This window comes from Phyllobates terribilis, unplaced genomic scaffold (assembly GCF_046119375.1).
Source record: "Phyllobates terribilis strain yellow unplaced genomic scaffold, ASM4611937v1 Scaffold_10__3_contigs__length_209671492, whole genome shotgun sequence".
Classification (NCBI taxonomy): domain Eukaryota; kingdom Metazoa; phylum Chordata; class Amphibia; order Anura; family Dendrobatidae; genus Phyllobates; species Phyllobates terribilis.
Genome location: NW_027362770.1, coordinates 29,167,464 through 29,194,740, shown reverse-complemented (window position 1 = coordinate 29,194,740; position 27,277 = coordinate 29,167,464). Strand labels below are relative to the sequence as shown.

General features: G+C 41.6%; 1 protein-coding gene across 2 annotated transcripts in view; it reads left to right on the top strand.

The window, feature by feature from the left end:
• Nucleotides 1-24,476, top strand: part of ATP10B (ATPase phospholipid transporting 10B (putative)) — a 666,536-nt gene extending 642,060 nt beyond the window's left edge. For both annotated transcript variants that reach the window (XM_073649518.1, XM_073649519.1), the window contains 11 exons: nt 464-570; nt 1,496-1,622; nt 3,971-4,155; nt 10,982-11,294; nt 11,722-11,798; nt 13,121-13,246; nt 15,992-16,192; nt 17,379-17,459; nt 18,792-18,896; nt 19,358-19,542; nt 20,678-24,476. In XM_073649518.1, the coding sequence (XP_073505619.1) occupies nt 464-570; nt 1,496-1,622; nt 3,971-4,155; nt 10,982-11,294; nt 11,722-11,798; nt 13,121-13,246; nt 15,992-16,192; nt 17,379-17,459; nt 18,792-18,896; nt 19,358-19,542; nt 20,678-21,062 (1,892 nt within the window). In that variant the 3' untranslated portion in view covers nt 21,063-24,476. The remainder of the gene's footprint in view (nt 1-463; nt 571-1,495; nt 1,623-3,970; nt 4,156-10,981; nt 11,295-11,721; nt 11,799-13,120; nt 13,247-15,991; nt 16,193-17,378; nt 17,460-18,791; nt 18,897-19,357; nt 19,543-20,677) is intronic.
• The last annotated feature ends 2,801 nt before the right edge of the window (nt 24,477-27,277 follow it).

Genomic DNA, 27,277 nt, shown 5'->3' with positions numbered 1-27,277 from the left:
AAGACCATGGTTGTCTGCAAAGGTCTAGAAAGTGTCTAATTTGCATAATAAATCCGGTGCAGGTGGTGAATGACCGTTTTTACAAATTATACTAGCGTTTAACTGGAGCATTTAGATGGTAAATCTTTTCCATTTTCTGTAAATTTTGACTCTATTATTAGCCCCCCTTTCTTGTTCAGGATCCTCATTACTCTGCCAGATCATTGAGTGGCTACAAAAAAAAAAGTCTGTTTGGGGTATCTGCTTTGTCTGTCCACTACGCAGAAAGTCCGTTCATTTTAATAATTATTGTGTAATACTTTATTCATCCTGCGGAGGCACCATTGTTGAATTAAACACCTGCTGTCCGGTTCTACTTTTATGGTAGATTCCAGTGGTTGCTTAGCCTATTTTTTTAGGATTTTAGACAACCCCCTTTTAGTAAGCATGAGTAAATAAAATCTAAATGTATTTTTTTTTATAGTTAATATAAGTGAGGGAAAGAATCTACGGAGGATCCATTCTAGAACTCAAAGGCACCTGGATTGGTACGCTAGAGACGGTCTGAGAACCCTGTGCATAGCGAAAAAGGTAAGAAAAGCCTGAGATCCCTACCTCACCTGTACACCCCCGTCTTGTGGTCTTGTACTCGCCTTGTACTCGCCGCCTCTCTACTTTCTTGGTGACAGGTGTTGTGTAATAGGAATCCGAACCAGGAAATAGTTGAAAAAATAAACTTTAACTTTTGGAGAAAACAACCTGATTGTTATGATAATTACTCTGTGTTTGATGCTTTAAGCTGCAATAAATTTCTCAATGCTAATAAAAAAAAATGCTCAATTGCTTCAGTTCAAAGTCTCATAACGTTAAAGACATTTCGGGAAGTAATATTTGATAACGTTTACAACCAGTATCATAAATGTAATGCATCATTGGCTATAATTATATACAGTTCACTAGTGGGCAGATTGTATCTGTCATTTCAGGTGACTGTTCAGCATAAGCTTCACACGCTTGTACATGAGCAATAACACTATTTCTGGCTATTATATGACCATTACCCTGCATTATTTAGCTTCTGTGTGTTCCTTTGCTCTTGTCTCCTTCCAGCACTTTCTGAGCCGCTCTATAGGCTGCAGCTGTAATTTGATCCCTCACTGAAGACAGACGTGTAGACAGATTTGAGCAGTTTTTGAAAGAGAATGATAAGTGCAGGAGACAGAGAAAATAAAGTTACTATTTAATGTGCAAATGGGGAACTTTTTTCTAAGATATATTGCAAAGTTTCTTATCTTCACTTTCATTGGTGATTTATGGGGAAAAAGAATGTGCGAATTTATTTTCGTTTGTTTTCCTCAATTTTGTAAAATGCATTTTGTGCATTTTCTTTCTTGACTTTTAATGAAACAATCCTCTTCAGATGAATGCATTTCTTATACCTGTGTACAGATGAACCATGTATGTCCTGTTTTAACCCAGGCTTTATGAATGACTCGTCTTTAATATCTTGTCCTAGGTTTTGAGTGAGGAAGATTTTGAGCGCTGGTCAAATTTTCGTGAAGAAGCTGAAGCAGCAATTGATAACCGAGAGGAATTGCTAATGGAAACCGCTCAGCATCTGGAAACGAATCTCACTCTGCTTGGTAAGTCATACAATACTGTATTGTAAGGGTGTATATATTCTGCATGACGAGATGTGCAGCATGATGAATGGCCTTATTGCATTTTATTCCATGTCGCACCAAGTCGTTTAACACAGAGTGACAAATACTGCTCGAAATGTCTGTCCCTTCTCTCACTCACCCACAGAAGTCTCAGTTCTGGGATGAAAAATTGAGAGTTAGATTTTAGTGGAAGGCAACTTGGTTCTGGGCTTTAGGAACATGGGAAGATAAACCAGGCTTGAGCCAAATTTCATAGATTGACTGCAGATTAGTGAATCCTGGCGGTGTGCATTATGCATAATGTCAGGACTCCCTTCAATTGCCAGATCGAGTGGGCAATCATGTGACCCGGAGTATGCGATTTGCATACTTATGGTCATGTGCCGACTATATTCTCAATAGTACATGAGAATCTAGTTGCCCTCTCACCCTGGCAATTGTGTGCGTAATACACACTGTCAGGTTCAGCAATCTGCAGTCACACATAGTGTCTAGAGAAATTTAACGCAATTTAAACATGTTGCTCAAGATTTCCTAAAAGATCTCATAGACCTGATCCAGTTCATACAGAATTATTGTCATGGCACACTGACTCTCCTTGCACACAAGATCATTGTTTCCTCTCTTGGAGATACTTTAAAGAAAAGAGCCATGACGTTAATTATGATTATACGATGTACAACCTGCCTAGAGGCACAATGTTAAAACCAAACCTGGGTGCATTGTGTCCTAGTATGGTTTGGTTGAGCAAGGTGGGAGTTCTGATTGAGAACAGCCATAGTCACACCTGACATATCTTAGTCTAAGTATTAATATAAAGCACCGGGAGACATTTACATGAATAAGATAAAACTCCCCCAACCGGTTTCCGATCTATAGGTGTTTGATCTCTTGGATCTCCAGTGACTGCTCCTCTCCCTGCAGAGGCATGTCTGCTATTAGTGACTACCAGGCCAAATTATCTGAACCATTTACAATCAGGCCTGTGAATGTTAGCCCTATGATAAGGAGTTTTTACCGAATGAATATGCTAGCAAATGGGGTAAATGCACGTTCCAGCCTAATAGCTTATTGACAACCTTTGGCCCACTCAACAGTATACATTATTAGTAGTACAGGGTTGAATACAGTGTTATTAGGCTATGTGCCCACGATGTAGAAATGCTGCATATTTTTTAAGCTTCACCCTGGCAGGAAAAACGCATGCGGATTTTACATGCGTTTTTCCCGCCAGGTAGAAGCGTTTGTCAAGTGTTTTTGCATGCATTTCTGCATGCGGGTTGACAAGCGCTTTCCAAGCGATTTTAGCATCACTTGGAAAAGTGCTTGACAACTTGTTCACACTATATAAATCCATGCAAACGGCATGGATTTATAGTAGTGTGACCAAGTTAGTTAAAAAAAAAAAAAAAGAATAAGAATGGTAAAAAAATAAAAAATAAAGATTATACTCACCTTCCGGTGACCTCCCGGTGTTATCTCCGCTGCGTCTGGTGTCTTGCATTGCTCGCGGTGGTGTGAAGGACCTGCGGTGATGTCATTCAGTCATGTGTCAGGTCACATGACTCAATGACGTCATGGCAGGTCCTTCACAACAGCGCGAGCAATGCAAGAGACCGGACAGAGTAGACAAAACACCGGGAGGTCACCGGAAGGTAAGTATAAGCTTTATTTTTTATTTTAAATTATTTTTTTTTACAGTTTCTATGGTACCCAGGTCTGGATGAGAGTCTTCTCTCCTCCAGACCTGGGTACCATCCGCACATTGAACCGTGTGATATCCGCTTATCCACATGTAGTGATGCGGGTGTCACGCGGTCCAATGCAAGTCAATGGCGGCGATTAAGCTGCGTGTCCGCAAAATTAATGGACATGCTGCGGATTTTTGAGCGCAGCATAAATGCTGCGGAAAAATCCGCAGCATGGGCATTGACATTGCGGCTTGTCATTGGGGACCATGGGGGGCGGATTACTAAGCGTTTCCCAAGCGTTTATGCTGCGGAAATTCCGCAGCATAAACGCTTGGAAAATGCTTTGTGGGCACGCAGCCTTATGTGCCTGTACGTCAGTATGCAAATAGCCACTTCAGATAGGAAGAAAACAGGAACTCTACTGCCACCTATTGGGGGTAGCAATCCTAAAAGTCAATATCGACCCTTTATCGAGCCTGCAAATGATGTGGGATAAAAAGCCAAAAAAGACACCCTATTTTCAAACACATGTTTAGGGGTATTAGCCCTTCACCAGCGCAAAGCAGGAGATCTGATTTGCAGAGTGACCACTCACTTTCCGTATCACTTTGAAAATTTTGCATTGTTGTTTTGAAGGTGCAACAGGTATTGAAGACCGTCTTCAGGATGGCGTTCCAGACACCATTGCTGCCTTGAGAGAAGCTGGTATCAACATCTGGGTGCTGACTGGGGACAAACAAGAGACTGCCATTAATATTGCCTACTCTTGCCAACTTCTGGATCAGAGCGACATGGTTTTTACAATTAATACCGAGAGTAAGGTGTGTTGAATGGTTACATGCTGATAAGTGTCTTTGGGACTGGATCATGACATCTGCAAAAGGGGCAAATACCCCGGACTAACCGTGGGGGGATTACATACGACATGCAGAACACGGGCTGTAGTGGACGTGTATGCTGTGGTGTACAGTACACATGCTCAGCACCTTGGCTGTTAAATTTCACATTCAGCTTTATGGTATGGATATTACTACTGTGTGTTTTTACTGCATATGACTATTCTATTTCTAGCAATTGAAATAACGGTATTATAACAGGATATAATAAATGCTGCAATCCTACTCCATAAAAGACCAATAAACTTCCCATTGTTAGAATATGTACAGGCAAAGTCTATATGGCAGGAATGTGTACCTAGCACTAGTATGCCGTGTCTTGTATGCTTAACACCGGTATGTCTAGCTAGTATGTTCCATGCAGAGCCAGTTTGTACATGCCTCTTGTTGTATAGCGACACTCATGGGTGCAACATTAGACGTCATGTTTTATTTGATCCGGAGACACAAGTGAAATTTTGCATGCTTCACATTCTTCTAGGGTTTGTTCTGTTAGCAGATGTCACCATATAAGTGCTCTCGCTTATTAGTGGCATTTCAGTAGCAGGTGATCTTGCTTCACGTTGGAGGGTCAGGGACTAAAACTGTCCCGAGATCATAAACCAGTATGCATAATGTGATGCAAAGGGTTTTTTTTGTGTGTGAACACAAATGAGTCTAAATGACACATTAGGGTATGTTCACACAGGGCATTTTTGGTGCTTTTTTTTTGCATTAAAACCTGCTTTCTTGGCAGGAAAGAAGCAGTGACAAAAACTCAGTTTTTGGTGTGTTTTTCAGGATCCCAAAGTTCAGCCTTGCTTCCACCACAGAAGCATGAACACAGGTCACCATAAGACATGCCTTATGTTCATGAAAAAATACATATTACAAATGTAAGCGGTGGAGGTGAATTGTTCAGGAATAGTTTACCTAAGACCCTGGCAGTGCATTGAGTTTGTAGGACACTGTTTACTTTTACACCTTGGTCGGCCACAGGTATTGTTTAATTTCACACCTTGGTTGACCACAGGTATTGTTCAATCTCACACCAATGTTTACTTGTATTCCCAGTATTTGTATTGACATTTATACCTGGCCATCATCCCATTATCATGATAATCTACCTGTAGCCCTTCTGAGCTATGGAAGTGTGATCAGAACTGCAGTGCTGAATGTATGAAGGTTCAGGAGTATGGGCCCTGTTCATACAAAGCATCATTCAGGGCTTGTTCCAAGGTACTCACTGTAGTTTCTCATGTTGGAGAGCCACAATGGACCTCCTGTTATACCTAGGTCACCATGGGCCTCTCAAGCCAAGTAGACCTAAAATTTGAGCTTTGCTTATTGTAAGCTCCAGCCTTGTCCTCCATATTAGTTTTAAGCGCCTAGACTCTTATAATTCTCTAACAATTTTACCAGGTTATAATATTGTACCCTTTTAAAGTGAACTTGTCAGGCGATTCATGCTGCCCAAACCGCCGACACGATAAATCAGAGCCTGGCTGCACAATTGTAGCCAGGTATACCTCTTTCTGAAATGCTGCATCATTTCAGGGAAAATTATAGTTAGAAGCTCCAGCCATGGACCATAACCAGACACTGGACTAGTCCGGCTTGTCCCCGACCGGCTCTTCCTAGTACTGGTAGATGTGATTGACCGTCCTCTTCCTATATACACACATGAGGGAGCAACCTGTCAATCACCTGCAGCAGCACTGGGATGAGCCAGTCTTGGCTTACTGTAGGCTACCTGGTCAGATCTTCAAAATATATTTTCTCTGAAACCCTGGAGCATTTCAGAGAAAACAAAGACGGAAACACAATTACCCTGCAATAAATAAATAAACCTCAATAGAGCATGAAAATAATAAAGGGTGCTTGCTTAATTAACATAATTTTGATTAAAATAATGCGAAAGCCATCCTACCTCATCACGGCGACCCTTATAGGACAGTCCTAACTCTAATATTTAAAACCTTACCGTTTGTCAAGTGACATACATGTGGATAAGGGCAGAGAGACTGAACCCAACTAGTGGACACAGAGACCTGGGAAGCAAGATGAAATAGACTTTCCAGCTCAAGGAAAGCATGGCCACACCCCTATATGCACTTGTGCACATTAGACAGAAAAACCTGGGGAACTGAACTGGAATGTAAATTGGTGTGCATGCAGCATGTAAGTGATGCGCCCCCTGGGCCGTGGGGTACTTGGCAGCCGGACCTCTGGTTGCTGGGGGATATCACGGTAGCTGGCCCGGTCCGTGACCCAGGGCAGTCAGTAAAAGGGGGAATATTTCTAAGGGATTTAAAGTGTTTGTGACGCCACCTGTGGAATGCAGCTAAGGGGTGCCGCCGCTGCGGAGCAGTCCTCTGGAGCTGGTGTTACGGCAGCAGGGATGGTGTGGCTCTCCACAGGAAGAGCTAGCTCCAGGGCAGCGTGGGGATGGTGTGAAGGGATGCAGGAGAGATGGGACCCAGCCGGGTCAGAGGAAGAACAGACACACATACCAGGGCTAGTTTCAGTACCTTTACTGCAGATGGTAGTCAGGTACGGTCCGGGGCACTTGTAGGTGGTGTGCACTTCTGGTCTTGCTCCCCAGTGAGCGGGTGTAAGGCCTCCTTCCTGCATCTTCCTGTCTCTCTCCCTGGAGCTTCTGACCTGCCTGGAACAGGGTCTAGCTCCCTTGATGTTTCTCTCACCCATATGCTTGGCGGCGAGGGCTTTCCCACTGGTTACCACAAACCCTGGACGCTGGGGCCTTCGTGGTACCTAGTCCCCTAAATATGCGATATTCACGGGTGGTCTGAGGGATATGAAATCCTCCTCAGTATGCCGGATTCCCTACTGGGCATAGAGATCCCAATAGGCTCGGGCCCGGTGCCCAGCTTACATCAGGGGACGAACCCTCTGTGGTTCCTCTGTCCCTCATGGCTCTTCTCTTCTCCTTGCCTTCTAGCCCACTCTAGGCTCTTACTGGCCAGACTCGCCCGCAGCTTGGGCCTAGCCTGGCTTTCAGCCACACAAACTTCAGATTGTCTGGTGCTGCAGCATCGTGTTACACTCTCTGCTTCCCACTGACTGACTTCCTGAACTCCAACCCCCCAGTATATATATACCTGACAGGGCTCCATCTAGTGGACTTGGGTGGAGGTGTCTGCATGTATTGAGGCCACTGGGGAGAATCCCATCTGTGCAACACCCAGGAGTTCTGTGACAGCCTGCAGCCGCAGGGCGTCACATAAGAGCATGTTTACACATGGCCACTAAACAGTAAAAAACAAAGACAGAAACCCAATACACAAATACCCTGCAATAAATAAATAAACCGCAATAGTGCATGAAAATAATGAAGGATGCTTAGTTAACATAATTTTGATCAAAATAATGTGAAAGCCATCCCACATCATCACGGCGACCCTTATGGGACAGTCCTAACTATAATATTTTAAACCTTACCGTTTGTCAAGTGACATAAATGTAGATAAGGGCAGAGAGACTGAGCCAAGCTAGTGGACACACAGACATGGGGAGCAAGATGAATAAACTTTCCAGATCAAGGAAACCCTGGAGTATTTCAGAGAAAACTATACCTGATTGCAATTCAGCAGCCAGGCTCTGATTTATGCTGCCCATGACTTGGCATCATGAATTCCTGGGTGACAGATCCCCTTTAATGTAGAATATGTGAATGTTTGCAACTATCATTTTATACTTGCCTAATGTATCTGCAACTTTTAAAGCTGATAGTATTAAGAAAAAATCCCACCTTTTTTTGTCTACAGCTATTAAACTGGCTTATGTATCTCCATGTATACAGACAGCTAGGGCCGGTTTTAGACAAAATGGAGCCCTAGACAAAAGTTTAAAGTGAGGCCCCAAATGCTCACATATTGCACCATCTCACACAGAAACATTTCGGTTGTATTTATAATGCACACCCCGTAGTCCTCCATATTCTATAATACACATCCCATAGTCCTTCATATAGTATAATGCACTCTTCATAGTCCTCCATATTGTATGATGCACACGCCATTGTCCTCCATATAGTATAATACACTCCCCATAGTCCTCCATATAGTATAATGCACTCTCCATAGTCCTTGATAGAGTATAATGCAGCCACCCTCCCCAGGAGTATAATGCAGCCACCCTCCCCAGGAGTATAATGCAGCCACCCCCCCAGGAGTATAATGCAGCCACCCCCCCAGGAGTATAATGCAGCCACCCCCCCAGGAGTATAATGCAGCCACCCCCCAGGAGTATAATGCACCCCCCCAGGAGTATAATGAAGCCCCCCCCCCCCCGGAGTATACTGCAGCCACCCCCCCAGGAATATAATGCAGCCACCCCCCCAGGAGTATAATTCAGCCACCCCCCCAGGAGTATAATGCAGCCACCCCCCTCAGGAGTGTAATGCAGTCATCCCCCTCAGGAGTGTAATGCAGCCACCCTCCCAGGAGTATAATGCAGCCACCCCATAGTGTAACGCAGGCCCCCAAGTCCTGCAGTATTATGGCGACCGCATACTCACTGATTTACAAAAAAATAAATACATACTCACCTCTCCTCCTCGTTCCCCCGCTGCCCCGGTGTCCGCAGCATGTCTCAGCAGCTCCACTGCCGGCACAACGTGGCTCACGATGAAATGATGTCATTGCACCCACTGCAGGCAGAGGCAGAGGAGGAATGATGGGAGAGGGAGCGTCACATGACGCTCTCTCCTCCATCATTGCTTTCAACTGTAAAGGCATCATAAATGCCGATACAGTTGACTGCGCGATGTGGAAGGAGGTGAGGGGGGCCAGCGCTGGTGTCCCCCTGACTCACAGGCAGTGTGCCACTGGTTGGGGGTCCCTGGGGAAGTGGGGGCCCTAGGCAGATGCCTAGTCTGCCTGCCCCTAACGCCGACCCTGCATGCAGCAAACACACCATTGTAGTTTGTTTTTGCAACCATACAGTACTCCCTTGAACATGTCCCCAGCTTCTTCTTAAAGGGAATCTTTCAGTAGGTATTTGCTATAAAATCTGAGAGCAGCATAACATAGTGCAAGAAAGCCTGATTCCAGGGATGTATCACCTACTGGGCTGCTTGGTGTAGTTTTCATAGAATACCTGTTTTGTCTAATGGAGATGTAGCAGATGTATAACCTCACCCACACCCCTGACTGGTAGCTTTTGGTGCAAGCTGCCAATCAGTAGTGGGGGGCGGAGTTAAACAGATTATCCTGACTGCTAGTCACATGAGCTGTAGTCCAGCAGTGATCATCTCCTGCTGATTAAACACTGATTGTATTGAAACTACAGCACACAGCCTAGCCTATATATATATATATATATATATATATATATATATATATATATATATATATATATATACACATACATTTATGAAAAATTCTTTTGCAAAATTGCAAACTGTAAATGTATTGTAGTAATAAAAAGGAGGAAGTAGAAGGGGTGAAATTCTATTCTTCCTCTTGCTCCTACACAGATGACAGTCCAAGCCTCTGCTGGTGATACATTGTTAAGCACATATGTGACACACGGAAATCTCTGTTTGGAAAGTGCTTCTTACAAGCAGCTGGGTGACTTGGCAAAGTCTTGCGGCCCACAGCCTAAATAAATAGCGATAACTAGAAGACACACAAAGTACTTAACCAAACCCGGGCGTGCCTCAGCCGTGCCTCACCTTTTGATGTAAGAATATTTTAAGTAGTTGGCCATTTGTTAAGGGAGTTGCGAGTACAGATGTAGCAGAGCTGACGTCAATTAACTATTACTTTTGTGCTCTGTGATAATTCACTGATTTAGGATAATGTAGCACATTTACCTCAATCCTCAAGGGATAAAACACGGAATAGAATTTACTGTGATACAATGTCAGCTCTGCTACATCTGCACTTAAAGGGACCCTGTCAGGTTGTAAATGCTGTCCGATGTGTGGTCATCACGGTATAGAGAAGTAAGTGGGCAGAATGATATAAATGTTGGTTGGAAAAGATTACGGACCCGATTCATCAAAGCTTTCATGACCGGATTCTGTCCAAAAAGTTTTGAAAATACACAAAATGTAGGCGCAACTCGGAGTTGTGACAAAATGTTGCAACGTTTTGTGTTTTCACACCAGTTTCTCCCAGATTTGCTCAAATTGGCAGAGCAGGGGCGGGCATGGCAGGAGCGGGACGACACTAATTTATAATGTGCTGTGGTGATCCCTACTCCTGTAATCTCATTCCAGTCCTTGGCTGGAGAAAGATTATCGGCATGGCGCACACCACTCATCAGATGCTTCAGATTCATGAAGAGGTGTGCAATGTCTTCATGAATCAGGAGCGTCTGACTCCGATCTTGATGAATCAGTCTATCAGTGTTTTACTCGTTGAATTCCCCAGTGCTTGTGTACGTGAGTCCAGTGGGCGGTCCTACTCAGTGATTGGCAGCTATCTGCACTGTCATACAGGGAAGACTGTCAGTCACTTGTAGGACCGCCCACTGGACTCCTCATACAAACGTCAAGAATTTCCATGAATCCAATACAAGTTACACTGAAATTTTGCCCACAAAAATGTAGATCAATCTGACCAGCTCCTCCTGCTCTGTAACAAGCCTACAGATCAGATACCAATTTCTACACGACAGGTTCCAATTAATAAAAGGTATTGCCATGTTCTATATCCCACCCCCTGTTCTCCATGAAGCATTAAAGCTTGATTGGACATTAATGTCAATTTTTTTAAGGTGTCCTTTGTATTTGGTGTCATAGGAAACCTGCGAGTCTATCTTGGACTGCACCCTTGAAGAGGTCAAAAAGTTTTCCCCTGAGAAAAAGAAGAGATATTTCTTTAACAAGCGAAAGACTGAAGATGTCTGTGAAGCGAGGATGGCTCGTCCTGAGGTCGGACTGGTGATTGACGGGAGGACATTGAGTGTGGTCTTTCAAGGCGGTTTGGAAACGAAATTTTTGGAATTGACCAAGTATTGCCGTTCTGTCTTGTGCTGCCGTGCTACTCCTCTGCAGAAAAGTATGGTGGTCAAACTGGTGCGCGACAAGCTGAACGTCATGACCCTTTCCATAGGTAGGTAGTCTACGTTTCCACATGCAACCTGTTGACAGCAGTGGCACTGTTTTTGGATGGAAGAACTTTTTTTCAAGAAACTGTGCAAAAGTATCATAAAAATACTCCTGTTGCTAGCTGGAAACTGTCAGTAAGCTGGTTATTTTGTTCCAACTTGGACGCTTCTACATCTCTTTGGCCATGCTTGTCCAGATCATTTAAGACTATTAGCCTGCCTGCTGATTGTTTCCAGGTAGTATTTTGTATGTGCCTATGCATATTCCCCTTACCCCCAATAATTATATAAAGACATCCCTATGCTGTGCAGAATATTCAATTAATTGCTATATTAATTGCTCCCTTTGTGTTGTACACCACAGGCGACATCACGGTAAGAAATCTGTTATTGGGAAACGTCTTACATGACAAATCTTATAATCTTTCTTAGGTGACGGAGCAAATGACGTCAGCATGATTCAGTGCGCAGACGTCGGGATTGGGATTTCTGGCCAGGAAGGAATGCAGGTACCAGTTCTCCCATTAGGGCTATACATTCTCTCCTGGTTATTTTTTTTTCTGGCTGATGAAACGTATAAGTAGTGCTGATTGATCGCCATTCGACTCAATCCGTGATGATTGCCTCCATTAATGCAGTTAAAGGGCAGACGGTATAAGAGCAATGCTCTATGTACCATAACCCTGTGGAAGAACATACAGGCGTCTGGTCATTTAATCACAAGTTTATTGGAACCTGTGTTCATTTACACACAACTGTTTATTTCTGCTTATGACAGAAATTTGCCCAAATTTGCCCAAATTCTGGCACCAATCCTTCATAGATTTAAATTTGTCTGCCACTAGAGGGCGATAACTGCATACTGTTTAATGAATACATTTTAAAGCATGATCTGTATGCATCAAGCTCCCCCTAGTGGTGGCTACAGGCAACCAGAGCATTCTCATCGAAGGCCAGAATTTGAAAATTGGAGCTCCGAACAATATAAATGTACACTAATAAATTAATTGGCACAGAATGCGGCACTCAAGATAACATGTAAAAGGTGGAAATTTAGTTTAATGTGGCAATATCCTTTGACAATTTGGCCGACTTTTAACTATTATGTATTTATGTATGGAGGCCTTGAAGGGATTGTCCACAATTGGGAATAATTTTATTTTATTTTATTTTTTTTGTCAAATGCATGTATTCAAGGCAAAAAAAAATCATTATTGCAATTAGGTTTAATAAAAAATGTTGCACTTTTAGGCTTTTACAGGCTCTTTGTTTCCCTGCACATTCAACTTCAATGTGTTTTTTGGTTATTAATGAGAATCCACTCAGCTGATTTAACTCCTCTATAGCTATAGAAGGCAAATGGTGGCAATTTTTTTTTTTATGAAATCCAACTCCAAAAATTATTTTTAGCCCCAAATGAATGTATGTTTGCTGTGCCATATCACGGTCAGAGAGGGGTTTGCCCATTTTTTTTTAAACGATTGACTTAATAATAAAAATAACAATATAGAATAATAATACTAAATCATTATTATATTATTAATACTTATAATTATAATATTTATTATTAATATATAATTATATATATATTATTAATAAATATATATATACAGTATGTGTGTGTGTGTGTATGTGTATATATATATGTATTTATTTATATATATATGTATTTATATATATATATCTATATATATATATATATATATATATATATATATATATATATATATATATATATTTTTTTTATTAAATCTTCAGTTTTAATAAACCTTTCCATCCAGATTTGGCGGCCCTATAGATTTCTAATATAGCTCTGTCTCTTTGATTCCAGGCTGTCATGTCCAGTGATTTTGCCATATCTCGCTTCAAGCATTTAAAGAAACTTCTTCTCGTCCATGGTCACTGGTGCTATACTCGACTGGCAAAAATGGTCATCTACTTCTTCTATAAAAATGTGGTATGTAGTATTTAGGATATAAATGTCATAACTGTTATCCAATTAAATATGTAATAAAATGGCCCAAATAGGTGAGCCGCCATGTGCTGCTCTACTGGAGGGCACGGGGCCGTCTGGTGGCTGCGGACATTTTTGGATTTTAGATATCATTGAATCCATTAAAAATAATGCTGTCTTTGCGCTGTCAGTGAAGCGCGATGTGTATTGTTCTGGTCCAGGAATAATACAGACGGGAAGACACCTGTATGAAATCCTTTTCCATTGATGTGCAGCTGTCACAAATAGTTAAAGATTAAATTTCATTTTTTAATTTTTTTTCGAGCTGTTTTCTGAGTAATCTATGTATCGTCAGTAATTGATTATGGCATCCATCAAATTAAATTAGTGCAAACAATTTGCATACACAACACATAATTTCTGCTGGTTAAAGTCTCAGACAATGCTAATGTAAGAAAACCGTGTGAAGATGTGTCATGAGATTATATTCGCTTTTAGTAGTCCAGGAAACCATTTTTCGTAAAATTCTTTTTTCTTTTTTTTTCCCTGACACAAATCAAATTAAGCATTTTTTTTTTTTTTTTTAAAGTTTAATAATGCAAACGATGTGATTACTGGAAATGAAGCTAATTTGAATAAATGAATCGCACGCAGAATTTTGACAACGTGAAATTCAAAGTGAAAAGAAAAAAAAAAACAAGCGGAAAATAAAGACGTATTTTCTTTATTTCATATTTAATGAGGGATAAAGACTTAAAGCCAAGGAAAATCTTTAAACCGTTTTTTTTTTCCCCTCCTTCTTAGTATTATAACTGCTCAATAGAAGACAAACTCATTAATCTTAAAATGCTCGCCACCAACATAAAAGCTCCACTATCTTGCCCATTAACTTATGAATACGTTAATCATCTTTATAAATGAATGTGATTCCTCCACTGGGATAATGGATCCGCAGAATTGAGATCAATTCCTTTCACTTCGTACGGAGTCCTGTTTATGGATATTATTCTAGTACAAACCCATTCAGTGCATTAACTGACATCATAAAAGCCTTCCATTGATGCACGGAGCTGGATCAAAATATCACCGGGGAAGTAGACTAGAGAGTGACGAAGAGCGGTGTGAAAGGTTGCCCCTGCTGTGAACGACTTAAAGGGAACCTGTCAGCAGGTATTTGCTCCCCTATCTGAGAGCAGCATAATGTAGGGGCAAAAACCCTGATTCCAGTGATGTGCCACTTACTAGAGTGCTTGCTGTCATTTTGATAACATCACTTTTCTCAGCTCAGCATTCAGAGAACTGCTAGATCGATGTGCAACCCCGCCCACACCACTCATTGGCAGCTTTCTGCCTATGCACAGTGTACACCTTTCAGTGATGGGGTTATGGTTATACTTTGCTCATGAATATGCTTGACTACCTGGCAGTAGGTTTACTAGTCCTCTAGTGATAATCTGCTGATCAAACAGTGATTTTATGAAAACTACAGCAAGCAGCCCAGTCAGTGACAAATCGCTGGAATCAGGGTCTCTGTTTCTACATTATGCTGCTGTCAGATTAGGTGACAGATTCCCTTTAATTCCTAATGTGTGCCATCTACTAAACTTGCAGAAGCTTTCCTTAGTGCTAAAAGCTGGTTATCAGAGATCAGGGGCATGAGCTGATTGTCAGCAGGTCTTCAGTCAGAGAGGATGTTGTTTCTGGAAATACATTCATAGCATAAAACTATAATATGCCATCAATTAGAGTCATTATACATTCATGCTGCTCTGGTCCCCAATACAGGTGGACCAGGACAGCTTACACTCTTGGTCTAGCATCCTGGGTGCCTGTGGCGTTTACTAGGCCCCGCATTGCACAATATGATGTCACGTGAGGCCATGTGACCAGAGGCACCCAGGATGCCAGTTTGAGAGTGTCATCCCCAGAAGTGAAGCCTACCCTGGTCCAGCTGCCATGGAGGACCTGACTTCACACCAGACAAGGGAAGCACAAATCAATCTACTCAACTCTACAACCAATGTCTGATTGGTGGGATCCGACAACTGTAACCCTCACCATCATGAGAACTGCAGGTGTGTCCTGCTGTACTTTTCCTCCTGGCTTCACAGAACCCAAGATAAGAAATCCAAGTCTATCAACTTTATTGGAAAAAAAACAGCCTAATTTTGCAATCTGTTTGTGCTTTTAACAAAACTTATGGAACATCTGTAAACTCATTACCTGTCGTATCTCTCGAAAGGCCACAAGGTTGGCTACTGACTATTATGGACCTACCTCGTGGCTTCTGCAGAAAACCAGAAAAGCTGTCAATGTTTCTCCTTTGACAGCCCCTTTAAAATTGCTCTCCAAATATCTAGCAATATAGTTGTAATAACTGATCAATAGACATGGTATAATATTATGCTCAAAGTTGGTCTTTGCAAACACCAGGAAATGCAGATGAGGCTTAGAAAAATCTGCTACCCACGGATAAAATGTATCTTCTCTATATGACATTTTTGGCCTTGGTCCCTTATATCAGTGCTAGTTTGGTCCAAAGTTAAGTTTCTTTCAGTCTTCATGGTCTTCTGGATTATTTTCTTGATAAAACCTTCAGCATTAGTTGGTGGTATCCCAACTGTGACAATTGTCCTTCCTGGTGTCGAGATGCACATGGACAGTAGGTGCCATTCACGTTGGCCATGTTCCTCCTGAAACCTGTTCATACCATTTCTATTGAATAAAGTTGTTCTTTCCTTTGGCCAGGCATATGTCAACCTCCTGTTCTGGTTCCAGTTCTTCTGTGGCTTCTCGGGTACTACGATGATTGACTATTGGCAGCTGATCTTCTTCAATCTCTTCTTCACCTCTGTGCCTCCACTTGTGTTTGGGATAATGGACATGGACGTATCAGCAGAAACACTCCTGAATTTGCCAGAGCTTTATAAAAGTGGCCAGCGGTCTGAAGTAAGCCGTGTCAATGTCTAATAAACCGTTTGTTCTATTTCACATCCAAAGCTGTCAGAAATGCTGATATTTCCCTTTGATTCCGATTACCCTTGGCAAATAGTTATCCCTGAAGAAGCATATTAATTTTACATAGTGAGGCAAATTGCTTTTGTTCTCTATTTGAACAGCCGTGTTAATATTTAATTGAATAAATTATATACTTTTCTTCAAGTTATCAAGTAACAACATATAGACCTTGAGTGACTTGTAAAAAATGTTTCTTTTTTATATTCAGTGAAGTATAAAGATAGTTATCTGCTATATATAGATCCTATATTGACTTTGTGGTATAAAGATTTGTTTAGTCGTCTTGCTCTCACATGTCTACAAAGTCTATAATGGCCACAAAGCAGAAAATGTGATAAAATGAGTTATACTCACTAGCCTGAATTCCCGTGAACTTTCCTGCAGTAATGACAAGCCGACCATGCTGCCTTGTTTAAGACAGAGATTGGCTGCAGCGGTCACTTGTGCATGATTAACAAATTATCACTGCAGAACAGTTCACAAAGATTGACTGAACATTTGAGCAGTGGCTCTGGAGCTGCAGGCGCTTACCAGGTGAAATATTTTGTCACCGTCTTTCCTTTATGTATAAATTATGGCACTCCAGATGGGATGGGGGCGCTAGTAGGGGTCTCGCCCTTGTTTACTGTAAATCCAAAGAACTAGGCGCAATATGCCTGCAGTCAAGCGCTCTCATTACTGCAGGCATCTTCTATGGTGCTTTATCACAGCTTGATCCATGTCTCTGTGCATAAATCATCTGTGCTTGATGAAGGTCAGAGTCTATGACTCAAACGTTATACACTCACTTTTAGATTGCAAATAAATTTCGTATCTCATATCTAAGTGCCCAGTTCTTTGGATTACAGTCCCTTCTATGTTATTTTTTTTTAACTCTGGCCAACCTCCCTTTTTAAGAAGGGGCACAGCTGAAAGAGCTGTAGTAGCACCTAGGTCTTGGAGCCGGAATAATCTCAAGTCCCCTGTGCCACATATGGAGATTCCAGTATTATAAGTGGCACCTGGGCAGATTTAGCTCTACAGCCTAAGAGCTTCACGTTACACCTCCACATGATACACAAAAATGAATGTATATGTTTGATACCTTTTGGTAAAATTGTCTGTCTGTTTCTTATAGTCATATAAGATGTCTACATTTTGGATAGCCATCCTGGATGCCTTCTATCAAAGTCTTATCTGCTTCTTTGTTCCTTTCCTTGTAAGTATACCATTTTGTCTGCAATATTGAAAGGTGGTTATCATTGTTTAATCAAGAAATGTTTGACCCACTGAATGGTGCTTGTCTGGAGATGACTGGAAGGGATGGATGAAGGAAATGACTGAAAATGTAAGCAGGGCATCACTAATTGCTGAAATATATTGTAAAGTATAGCTAGAATACAGCCATGCCTAATTTTCCTAAACATATAACCATGTAATGAGCTGTTTCTGAAGGTATAGCTGTAAATGCATGCTGTCTGAGCTATAGCTTTTCGAGGTGTTGCCAGATGTAACTGTTTCTAGTTGTCGCCAGAGGTGCAGCTACTAGTGGCAGTTGCCAGAGGTGTAGCTACTAGTGGCAGTTGCCAGAGGTGTAGCTACTAGTGGCAGTTGCCAGAGGTGTAGCTACTAGTGGCAGTTGCCAGAGGTGTAGCTACTAGTGGCAGTTGCCAGAGGTGTAGCTACTAGTGGGAGTTGCCAGAGGTGTAGCTACTTGTGGGAGTTGCCAGAGGTGTAGCTCCTTGTGGCAGTTGCCAGAGGTGCAGCTACTAGTGGGAGTTGCCAGAGGTGTAGCTACTTGTGGGAGTTGCCAGAGGTGTAGCTACTTGTGGGAGTTGCCAGAGGTGTAGCTACTTGTGGGAGTTTCCAGAGGTGTAGCTACTTGTGGGAGTTTCCAGAGGTGTAGCTCCTTGTGGGAGTTTCCAGAGGTGTAGCTACTTGTGGGAGTTTCCAGAGGCGTAGCTACTTGTGGGAGTTGCCAGAGGTGTAGCTCCTTGTGGGAGTTGCCAGAGGTGTAGCTCCTTGTGGGAGTTGCCAGAGGTGTAGCTCCTTGTGGGAGTTGCCAGAGGTGTAGCTCCTTGTGGGAGTTGCCAGAGGTGTAGCTCCTTGTGGGAGTTGCCAGAGGTGTAGCTCCTTGTGGGAGTTGCCAGAGGTGTAGCTCCTTGTGGGAGTTGCCAGAGGTGTAGCTCCTTGTGGGAGTTGCCAGAGGTGTAGCTCCTTGTGGGAGTTGCCAGAGGTGTAGCTCCTTTTGGGAGTTGCCAGAGGTGTAGCTACTCGTGGGAGTCGCCAGATTTATCACAATGTAGTTATTCCCAGAATAAAGCTATATGTACAGTACAACTATATTTTGCTGATAAATCATGAATTTTAAGATGAGATGCTTGTAGAAAGGAATTGTTGTGCATTAGTTCAGGTGTCACTACTGGCTATGGTACATGTAAGGAGATACATGGAGGCAAATGAAATATGTAACAGTGACCACTTTGTGGGGGGCTATATTGGTTGGCACTGTGTGTATCTTATTTAATGAACATCATTGTTTCCTTTCTAGACATACTATAAGTCTGGGATTGACCTGTACTCATTCGGTACTCCTATGAACACTTGTGCCCTCCTCACTATATTGCTTCATCTTGCCATTGAAATAAAGAATTGGGTAAGTTGTCATGCAGCATTTGTTTTATTTTTGTTTGATATAATTAGGAGTAACTTTGTTTCCCGGTACAGATTTCTGTTGAGAAATAGTAGATAGACTGGTAAAGTAAGCAGCGAGCACCCAATCAGTCTAATTTAATCAATGCCAACATTGATTCCTACTGCTCTGCTGACAAAATACAATACTATCTCAGTACCATGTAGAGATTTCTCAGCGGGACACTATGCTCTTTTCAACAATAGGCTCTGATTTACTGTACATTAATCTGGTGCAGCAAATAAGATCTGTGTTATCTCAGGATATATATGGATACTTTATTCCCTCTGCTATCTCTATCCTTCTACATGTCATACCCATAGCTATGCAAAAGTATGGCTGAGCATGGTATGAAAGAAACCGAATAATGTGACGTTAAACAGTTTTTAATAAAACCAATTGCCATTTCATGTTTCTAATTACAGACGATAGTACACTGGATCACGATGATCGGCAGCGTTCTTGTCTATTTTACGGTTTCCTTGGCATACAGCGCCATATGTGTTTCTTGTGAAACGCCTTCCCCATACTGGATAATTGAAAAGCAGATGTCAGAAGCTTCTTTCTACCTAGTCTGTATTTTTACTCCTGTTCTTGCCCTCCTGCCAAGGTAAGCAGATTTATTTTGATATATTTGTTCTGATGTGGTAACGTTACCAGCCATTGCCAAGTCTGTGGTTGTGTAAAAGAAGCTGTTAGGACAAGATTAAGGAAGTGTCGGGAAAAGCAAGACACCAAAGATGACGCCAACAGCAAAACATATGAATTTAAAGGAGTCTGTAAGTACAAACCGACTGTTCAAACCAAACACAGGTGCACTTGTTTTCCATATACCTGTATACATGTTTTCTTTATTGACCGCTCGGACTTTATAGGAATCAGAGAAGGGTGGGAGTAAATGGAAAACAAGTAGGTGTCAAGGATCCACTGATTACCTGTGCTTGGTTTGATCAGTCATTTTCTGCTGACAATCTCTCTAGCACATTCATTAGTTATCCTAATTGCATAGGTTTAGGCTTATTTAGATTTGTAGTGACACAGGGTTTTGGTCAGTAATATACCTTCATTTGTATCTCTTAACTTTCCTTCTCATCATCAAAGGGCTAGGATATGTGGATAGAATAGGAATAGGACCCTTAGACAATGCAAAACACCGCTGCTACAAGAGGCTCCAACTTCGGTGGAGTGGAGTGGGTGGACCTGTATTACCAGGCATGGTCACATCTGTATGGATGCCATGTGGGACAACCACAAATGGCAAATAGATGCGGCTGCCAAATCTACTGTATCTCAAAAAAGAGGCCCCATTCCATGCTGCTGTGGATGGAGAAGAAGAGAACTGGCTGTGCCTGGATGGCTCTTTCCATTCATCTTTATGGGAGTCTAGAAAATTGCCTGGTGCGATAACTTGGCAATTTTTGGAAAGTCCATTCAAGTTGGTAGAAAGAGCTACACGTAAGGGGCCACCTCTCAATTCCTGACATTGTGATAGTGGCCCCTTCCCTCTGAAATAGATGTGGCATATCCTGCATATGATGTAATAGAAGTCAGGCACTCCAGAGAACACTAATGCACCTTCATTGTGCTGGGAGTTTGGTGTTACTTATAATAAAAAATATATATATTTTGATGGTAAAGAGGGAATTGTCATGTTTTTTGGTATCTATGATTTGGCTCTTTATACCTTACAGTAATCTTCTTTCACATCCTATACTAAACATAAATGTTTTAATCCTATTGAACAGGTATTTCATCAAAGCACTAAGAGGGACATGTGGTGTAGCCCCCATCATCGAAGCTCACAAACTGGACAAACTGAGTAAAGAAGAAAGGGAGTTCAAAATACAAGAATGGAGGGACAAGAATAAGATAGAAATGGCTTCCAACCTTTTCGACTCCTCCATTAACTTCAGTGGTTTACCTGCAACTCCAGAAAGGGTGCTTCACAATGTGTGCTCACCTAGCCATGGGGGCAGCAGTAACAATTCTCCCAGGGATATGCATAATCCAATATCGCCCCTTCCACGACCTGTAGCACCATCCAAAGGAGTTTCTGATCTCTTAAGAGAAAACATGGAGGACTTCACCAGATCTAACCACCGCAGGTCGATCAGTACGGTCACGGTTTAGAGACAGATGATATTGGGAGGATCTCCCAATTTATTTGTATATATTGTTCAGCTGCTCAATAACCCATATTGGGAAAAAGAGGTCAACGTTGCCTCCATCTCTTCAACTGTGAAGTTGTTTTACACACTGGAATCCAATTTGAAATATTTGTGACTGGTGCAATATCGACTTTTTATATGAAGGAAAATGAAGTGTATCCATGAACCTTTGTGTACGAAATGTACAGATATAAACTGGTCCTCAATGATGAGCTGCTGGCAGACAACACTCTAATCGCACGGTTTCCTGCCCGAATTTCTGTTCTTCTCATACATGGGTGCATTGTCACCATCTACATCACAAGTTTACAATTGTACATTACATGCAGGCTGCGGTTGACAGCCGCTGATAACCACAGGGGGATTGGTAATCTGCGTAAGGTGATTGCACGAAATCCAATGACTTGAATCACGTTCCCTTAGTCACGTGTAAGTCTTTGATCTAAGTTGTCTTACTTGTTTAAACAATTTATGGCACATTCCAGAACTGACAGTTCATTAAGAAGTAAAAGGGAAGGAGTCATGGGACAGGTCTTCTTTAGAAAATGTTGGGTCAGCCATCGGTATGCTTGTGTGTTAAGACATTAAAACTAGAGGTTCTCCAAGTCAAAGATATTGATGACGAATCAGTATCCGATGATTGGGGGCCCAACGCTCTGCAGCCCTACCGGTCAGCTGACAGCATCGACAGAGGCCAAATGTAAACAGTGGAGAAAGAACAGAACCACTGTCTAGTGGTCATTCCAAGTACTGCAGCTCCTGTTGAAATGAATATGAGCTAGGCTGCAGTACCTGGGAATGGCCACTACATAGTGAACAGAGCTCTTGTGTTCCAGCTCCGCTCATGCACCTGGCTTCCATCAGCACGGTGAGCTGATAAGTAGGGGTGTCGGGTGATGGACCCCCAGCAATGGGATATTGCCTATCCTTAGTATAGGTTATTAAAATTATAAACCTGATAACCCATTTAATGGGAAAGTAAGATGCCAATTAAGTGCCACATGAAAGTCAGTCGAACCCTCAACTCCTTAAGGCAGGAATGTGACAGTGTCACCTTTTTTTCCTTAAATAGTGCTAGCCTGTAAACTTAGTTTTGTAGCTCAAAATATGGGTAAAGGTGGCACTATTTTTTTTTAAAAATATATAACTTTTAAAGGACTGCAAACAAGTTTATCACTCATCTTGTAAAGTCAGGATGGGCTGCATGACCCTTTTCCTAAGTCTGTGGAGTCAGGGATGGGGCTTTCTCCGTCTGGCCTTATGATTAGCACTATTTGTTGGATGCATTTCCACCATCAGTACATTAATATAAAGAGGACCTGTCCTGGTAAAACATTCCCTTTATACTAGTCCCTATATAAGCACAATACTGGACCTCATTTCTTTATGCCAAATATATGTGCCAAGAGAAAATAATACATTTTCCCCTCTTGCCACAAATGTCGATTTCCAATTTAATTTTAAGAAAATGTTCTTGTTTTGAGCTGCCATGAACAAAGGAAAGTGGATCTGTATCTAGTTCTTTGTTCACTCTATTTATTTTTAGTTATGCTTTTACTTTTGTGGGATATTAGAAATCAATACTTGAAATTCCACATGTAATACACTTTAAAAAAAAAAAAAAAAACAATTACAATTAGTGATTTTTTTTTTTAAATAGTGATGATGAATATGCTTGAGTAACCTGGGTACTGCTTTATGTATGGAAGGCGAGGTCATTAATGGTGCCATTAGCGTTCTGTCCTGAATACTTAAATAATTAGTTGGAAACAATTTTTAAAGCAACTGCGCTGTGATTCTCCACATCAGTCATATTAATGGTAGTTTGTGCAAAGCAGACAGGCACATGCATATTTTTTACTTTTTATTTATATTTTTTTAAGATCTTTTTATTAAACCATCACCCCTCACTGCATGAATTGCACTTTTTAAGTTTCTAGTAAAATGTTATTAACGTCAGTAACCCAACCATCTATGAAAAAAATAAACTATGATTGATACAATGTATAATTATTCACCCCGTCTGTATTTCCCAAAAAACTATCGATTTACTAATGAACCCTTAAAGAGGTTGTCCACTACTTTTACTATCCTTAGTATAGGTCATTAATGTCTGATTGGCCGGGGTCTGACACCTGGCATACCCCCGATCAGCTGTTATCGGTGGCGGCGGCGGCCACCTGACAGAAGTGCTCACTTGTGGAGCTGGCCGTCTTCTGAGAGTGGTAGTCACAGGGTACTGCACCTCCGCCTCCTATTGATTTGAATAGGAGGCGGATGTGCAGTTCCAAGCCTCGCCCACTAACAGAAGATGGCCAGCTCAGCACGTGAGTACTTGTGGCCGTCGGCGCAGACCCTGACAGCAGCTGATCGGTGGGGGGTGCTGGCTGTCGGACCCCAGCCGATCAGAGATTGATGACCTCTCGTAGGGATAGATCATCAGTGTAAACGTAGTCGACAACCTCTTTAAATCTTGTGATTATTGTGAATGCTCCTAAAAGCAGCGTTCCAATAATGACTTGGTGATGGGCTGCTGAAAGCTTCCATTTTTCTCCCATTGCCTTGCATATTCCCCAGCAGGATGCAGGCTGCCATAAAACAGCTTATATTCTGCTGATGGATGTGTAGAACAACCACAGGAAAAATTCTCATGGGAGTTGCTGACGATATACATTTCACAATCCTTCTTTACGACAAATGTTTACACGGAATTCTTTCAATGAATACATTTTGCTGCAGATTTGTAGTTTGCTTTTGAGGGCTCTTTTTCTTCTTTTACAGAAATGCTGTATTTTTTCAGGGGTCATTTCTGGTATTTTTTTTACACGATTTCCACACTTTTTTTGGGTCCAGGGCAGTTTTGCCAAATTGAAATATATTGATTTTTTTCTAATGTATTTTTACCATAGGTTAACAAAATGCAGAAAGAAAAACACCACAAAAAATCCTGTAAAAAAAAAAAAAAAATGCTTGACAGTCATGCCAGAAAACAAAAGCAGCAACAAAGCTGAAGGACATATTGGGTATATTTTCAGTATCTTCTGTTTGGCTGCCTTTGTTTCCCCTTCCCCAGTCTCTGATATACTGCTTTATGATATGTAGCTACACTCCACTTATGAAATCCTATGAGGCTGATACTTAACCTTGTGATCTAGTTTTAGCATTTGTTCTTCTCAATCAATGCGGTAAACTCAGGGAAATGCATTGTTAATTGTACTCACGTATTTATTAGTATTTCTATTTAACATGTCAAAATAAAAATAAAAAAATGTTTCTGGTGCTTTTTTACCTTCTGTCCCACATCACGTTATCACTGTTGCCAAATGTGAATGGTTTATTTAACATAAAATGACATTAAAGATTGTTTTTCCGTTGTCATGTCTGTCATTTTATATATCCTACAGACTTGCATGGTAATAATCAAGGTGAGCGCGCAGCGCCTCATTCCCCGACTTCCATCCCGTATATGACAGGAGGGTGGGCTATAGGCTGGTACTCTATCCTTTTAATGTTTTCAGTGACGAAATAAACAAAATCTATTTTCCTGAAACACTTATTGCTCTACAGCAATACTAGACAAACCCTCTGGCCATGAGAGGCGCTGTTTTTGAGAAAAAATAAAAATACTTTGTCTTTATTCATTTGGTCCTGTCAAATTAATGGGTCCATAGTGCAAAAAGACTCAAAGTCTATGTAGTCTTTAATCACTTTTCCTCTATTGTCTATTTTGTTTATGGGATGATTCTCAACCTACTAATTGAGGATGATGATGATGTGTCCTGTGTGGGCGATAACAACAATGATTGCAATCAACTTTTGAAAGAGCTCATGAACTTAGAGGATGTTATTAAAAATCATTTCTTCTTGCGGATCCAATTAACCCAGGTCCAGCACTATCCCCGACAATCCCTTTAAGGCCACGTTCAGTATTTGATCAGTATTTTATCTCAGTATTTGTAAGCCAAAACCAGGAGAGAGTGATAATACAGAAGTGGTGACGTGTTTCTGTTATATTTTTCTTCTGATTGTCCCACTCCTGGTTTTACCTTACAAATACTGATGTAAAAAACGGACCAAATACTGAATGTGTGAACATGGCCGAACTGTGAGACATGGCATTCTTGCCCTTCATCTGTTTATGGAGGCTGTCTACTAGTACAAATAGTTTAATGGATTTTTCACAACTTTTATCCTTCAGATCATTGGGGGTTCAATTCCCCGCACATCTACTGATCTGCAATGACTGGATGTAAAGTGTACAGGATAGAACTCACCACCTCCACATCCTGTTCAGCCTCCACTGCTAGGTACTGCGGAGCAGATCCTATTCTCTTCCATAGGAGCTGATCTGCAGCACCTGGCAGTGGTCACTACACATTTTATGGAGCAGTGCTATTCCACTCTAACGTCTGGTCAAGGCCACAGGTGATAACAGCTGATCGGTGGGGTGCAGGGTAGAAGACCAATCTGACAGTGAGAACCTATTCAAAATATAAAGAGTGGGCAACCTTGTTAAATGACTGACGCGATTTGATCGGACAACATCTATTAAGGATTGTTGTTAATTATTGCCATTTCTGTATCACTATTTGATTTGTTCTGCTGCACAGGCTTAGAGGTAGAGGACTTGGATGAGGGTCCTAGAATAGGACCACTGTTCACTCTAGTAACCAGAACAGAACGTGTCTACAAAGAACATGTTTTACTCTTTACTTGCACAGGCGTGACCAATGATTTCCCCACAGATCATAGCTGATTCCTTAAAGCAGTTTTCCTACCAACAAAGTTAATTTTAATCAATAGATTTTGGAATAATAATAACTTCCACAATTGGATGTGTTTAAAAAAAATGTTCCTGTGCTGAGATAATCTTATAAATGTGTCCCTGCTGTGTAATGGCTGTTTCTGACCTTACAGGGCCATGGTCTGATCATACCACATCTCCTGGGCAGAGGAGGAAACAAGAGTATACAGACAAGACAGCAAGGGATCACAGCTGATGGTTTCTGTAAGGAAAAACTTTTCCCTGCCGGTTTAGAAACTTGTTATACCTCACAAAAAGAATCCGCTGTAATGTCTGTATACTCCTCTGCCCAGGAGCTGTGGTATGATCAGACCATGTTCCTGTACGGTCAGACACAGCAGGGGCACATTTATAAGATTATCTCAGCACAGGAACATTTTATTTAAACACTTCCAATTGTGGAACTTCTTATAAGATTTATTAATTAAAATGTTCTTTGTTCATGGGAAAACCCCTTTAAAAAGATTATCCAGTGTGTCTCGCCTGTCAATGGGGACCTGAGGAGCACTGGTATCATAAATGACTAATTTAATAGAAGACTACTCACACACCTGTACGATCACCTTCCACTTCAGAAATGAAAGGCAAGGGGTAACCCCTTTAAAGTCAGGGGGACGCCCAGTGATGAGCTTGTTGGCGAATCCATTTAAAGTGATTTGTCCAAAGCAGACAACTTTAAGTTGAATGCGGGGGAGATTTATATATATATTTCACACAGATAGACTATGTGGGAGGCGGATGGACAGGTCTGGTCACATTCTCCTCCATGTGCAGCCATTTTGGGAGCAGGAAAGGTGTGCAGTCAGCAAGGAAATAATGTCCACAACGCATTTGGTAAAATAAAGATTAAATGGACGACCCCTTTAAGTGAATGGGGAAGAGCTGTAGTACCAGGCATGGATGAAGGTGGCGCCATTTTAGCCAGAAATTGCACACTTTTCTATGGTGATACAATCTCTATAATAAAATGCTGTTGTCGAGAATATATTTGTCTAATATTACACTCCGAGAAACCTTTCAGACTGACAAACGAAATAATGTGAGGGGCTAAATACTTTTCTCAGCCCTATATCATAGGCGTCATAGTCCATCTTGAACTATTCTTCAGGCGACATATTTGTATGGTAACTATAAACTTTTCGACAATTGCTGTCACTTCTACATTCTCGGTAAATTGCTGTAACTGTTTTCGGCCGGCTGTGTATACAACAAGTGTTGCTCGGCAACCAAACGTTGCCCATAGTTCCACAGCGTCCTAAGTATGTACACCCTAGCTAATGTGCATGTCTTCATTAATATTCCCCGTTGCTGACCTCCTGGCCGGCCTCCTAAGCCCTGTAATGGATACGCTCCCCTCTTCCCTGGTTAATATT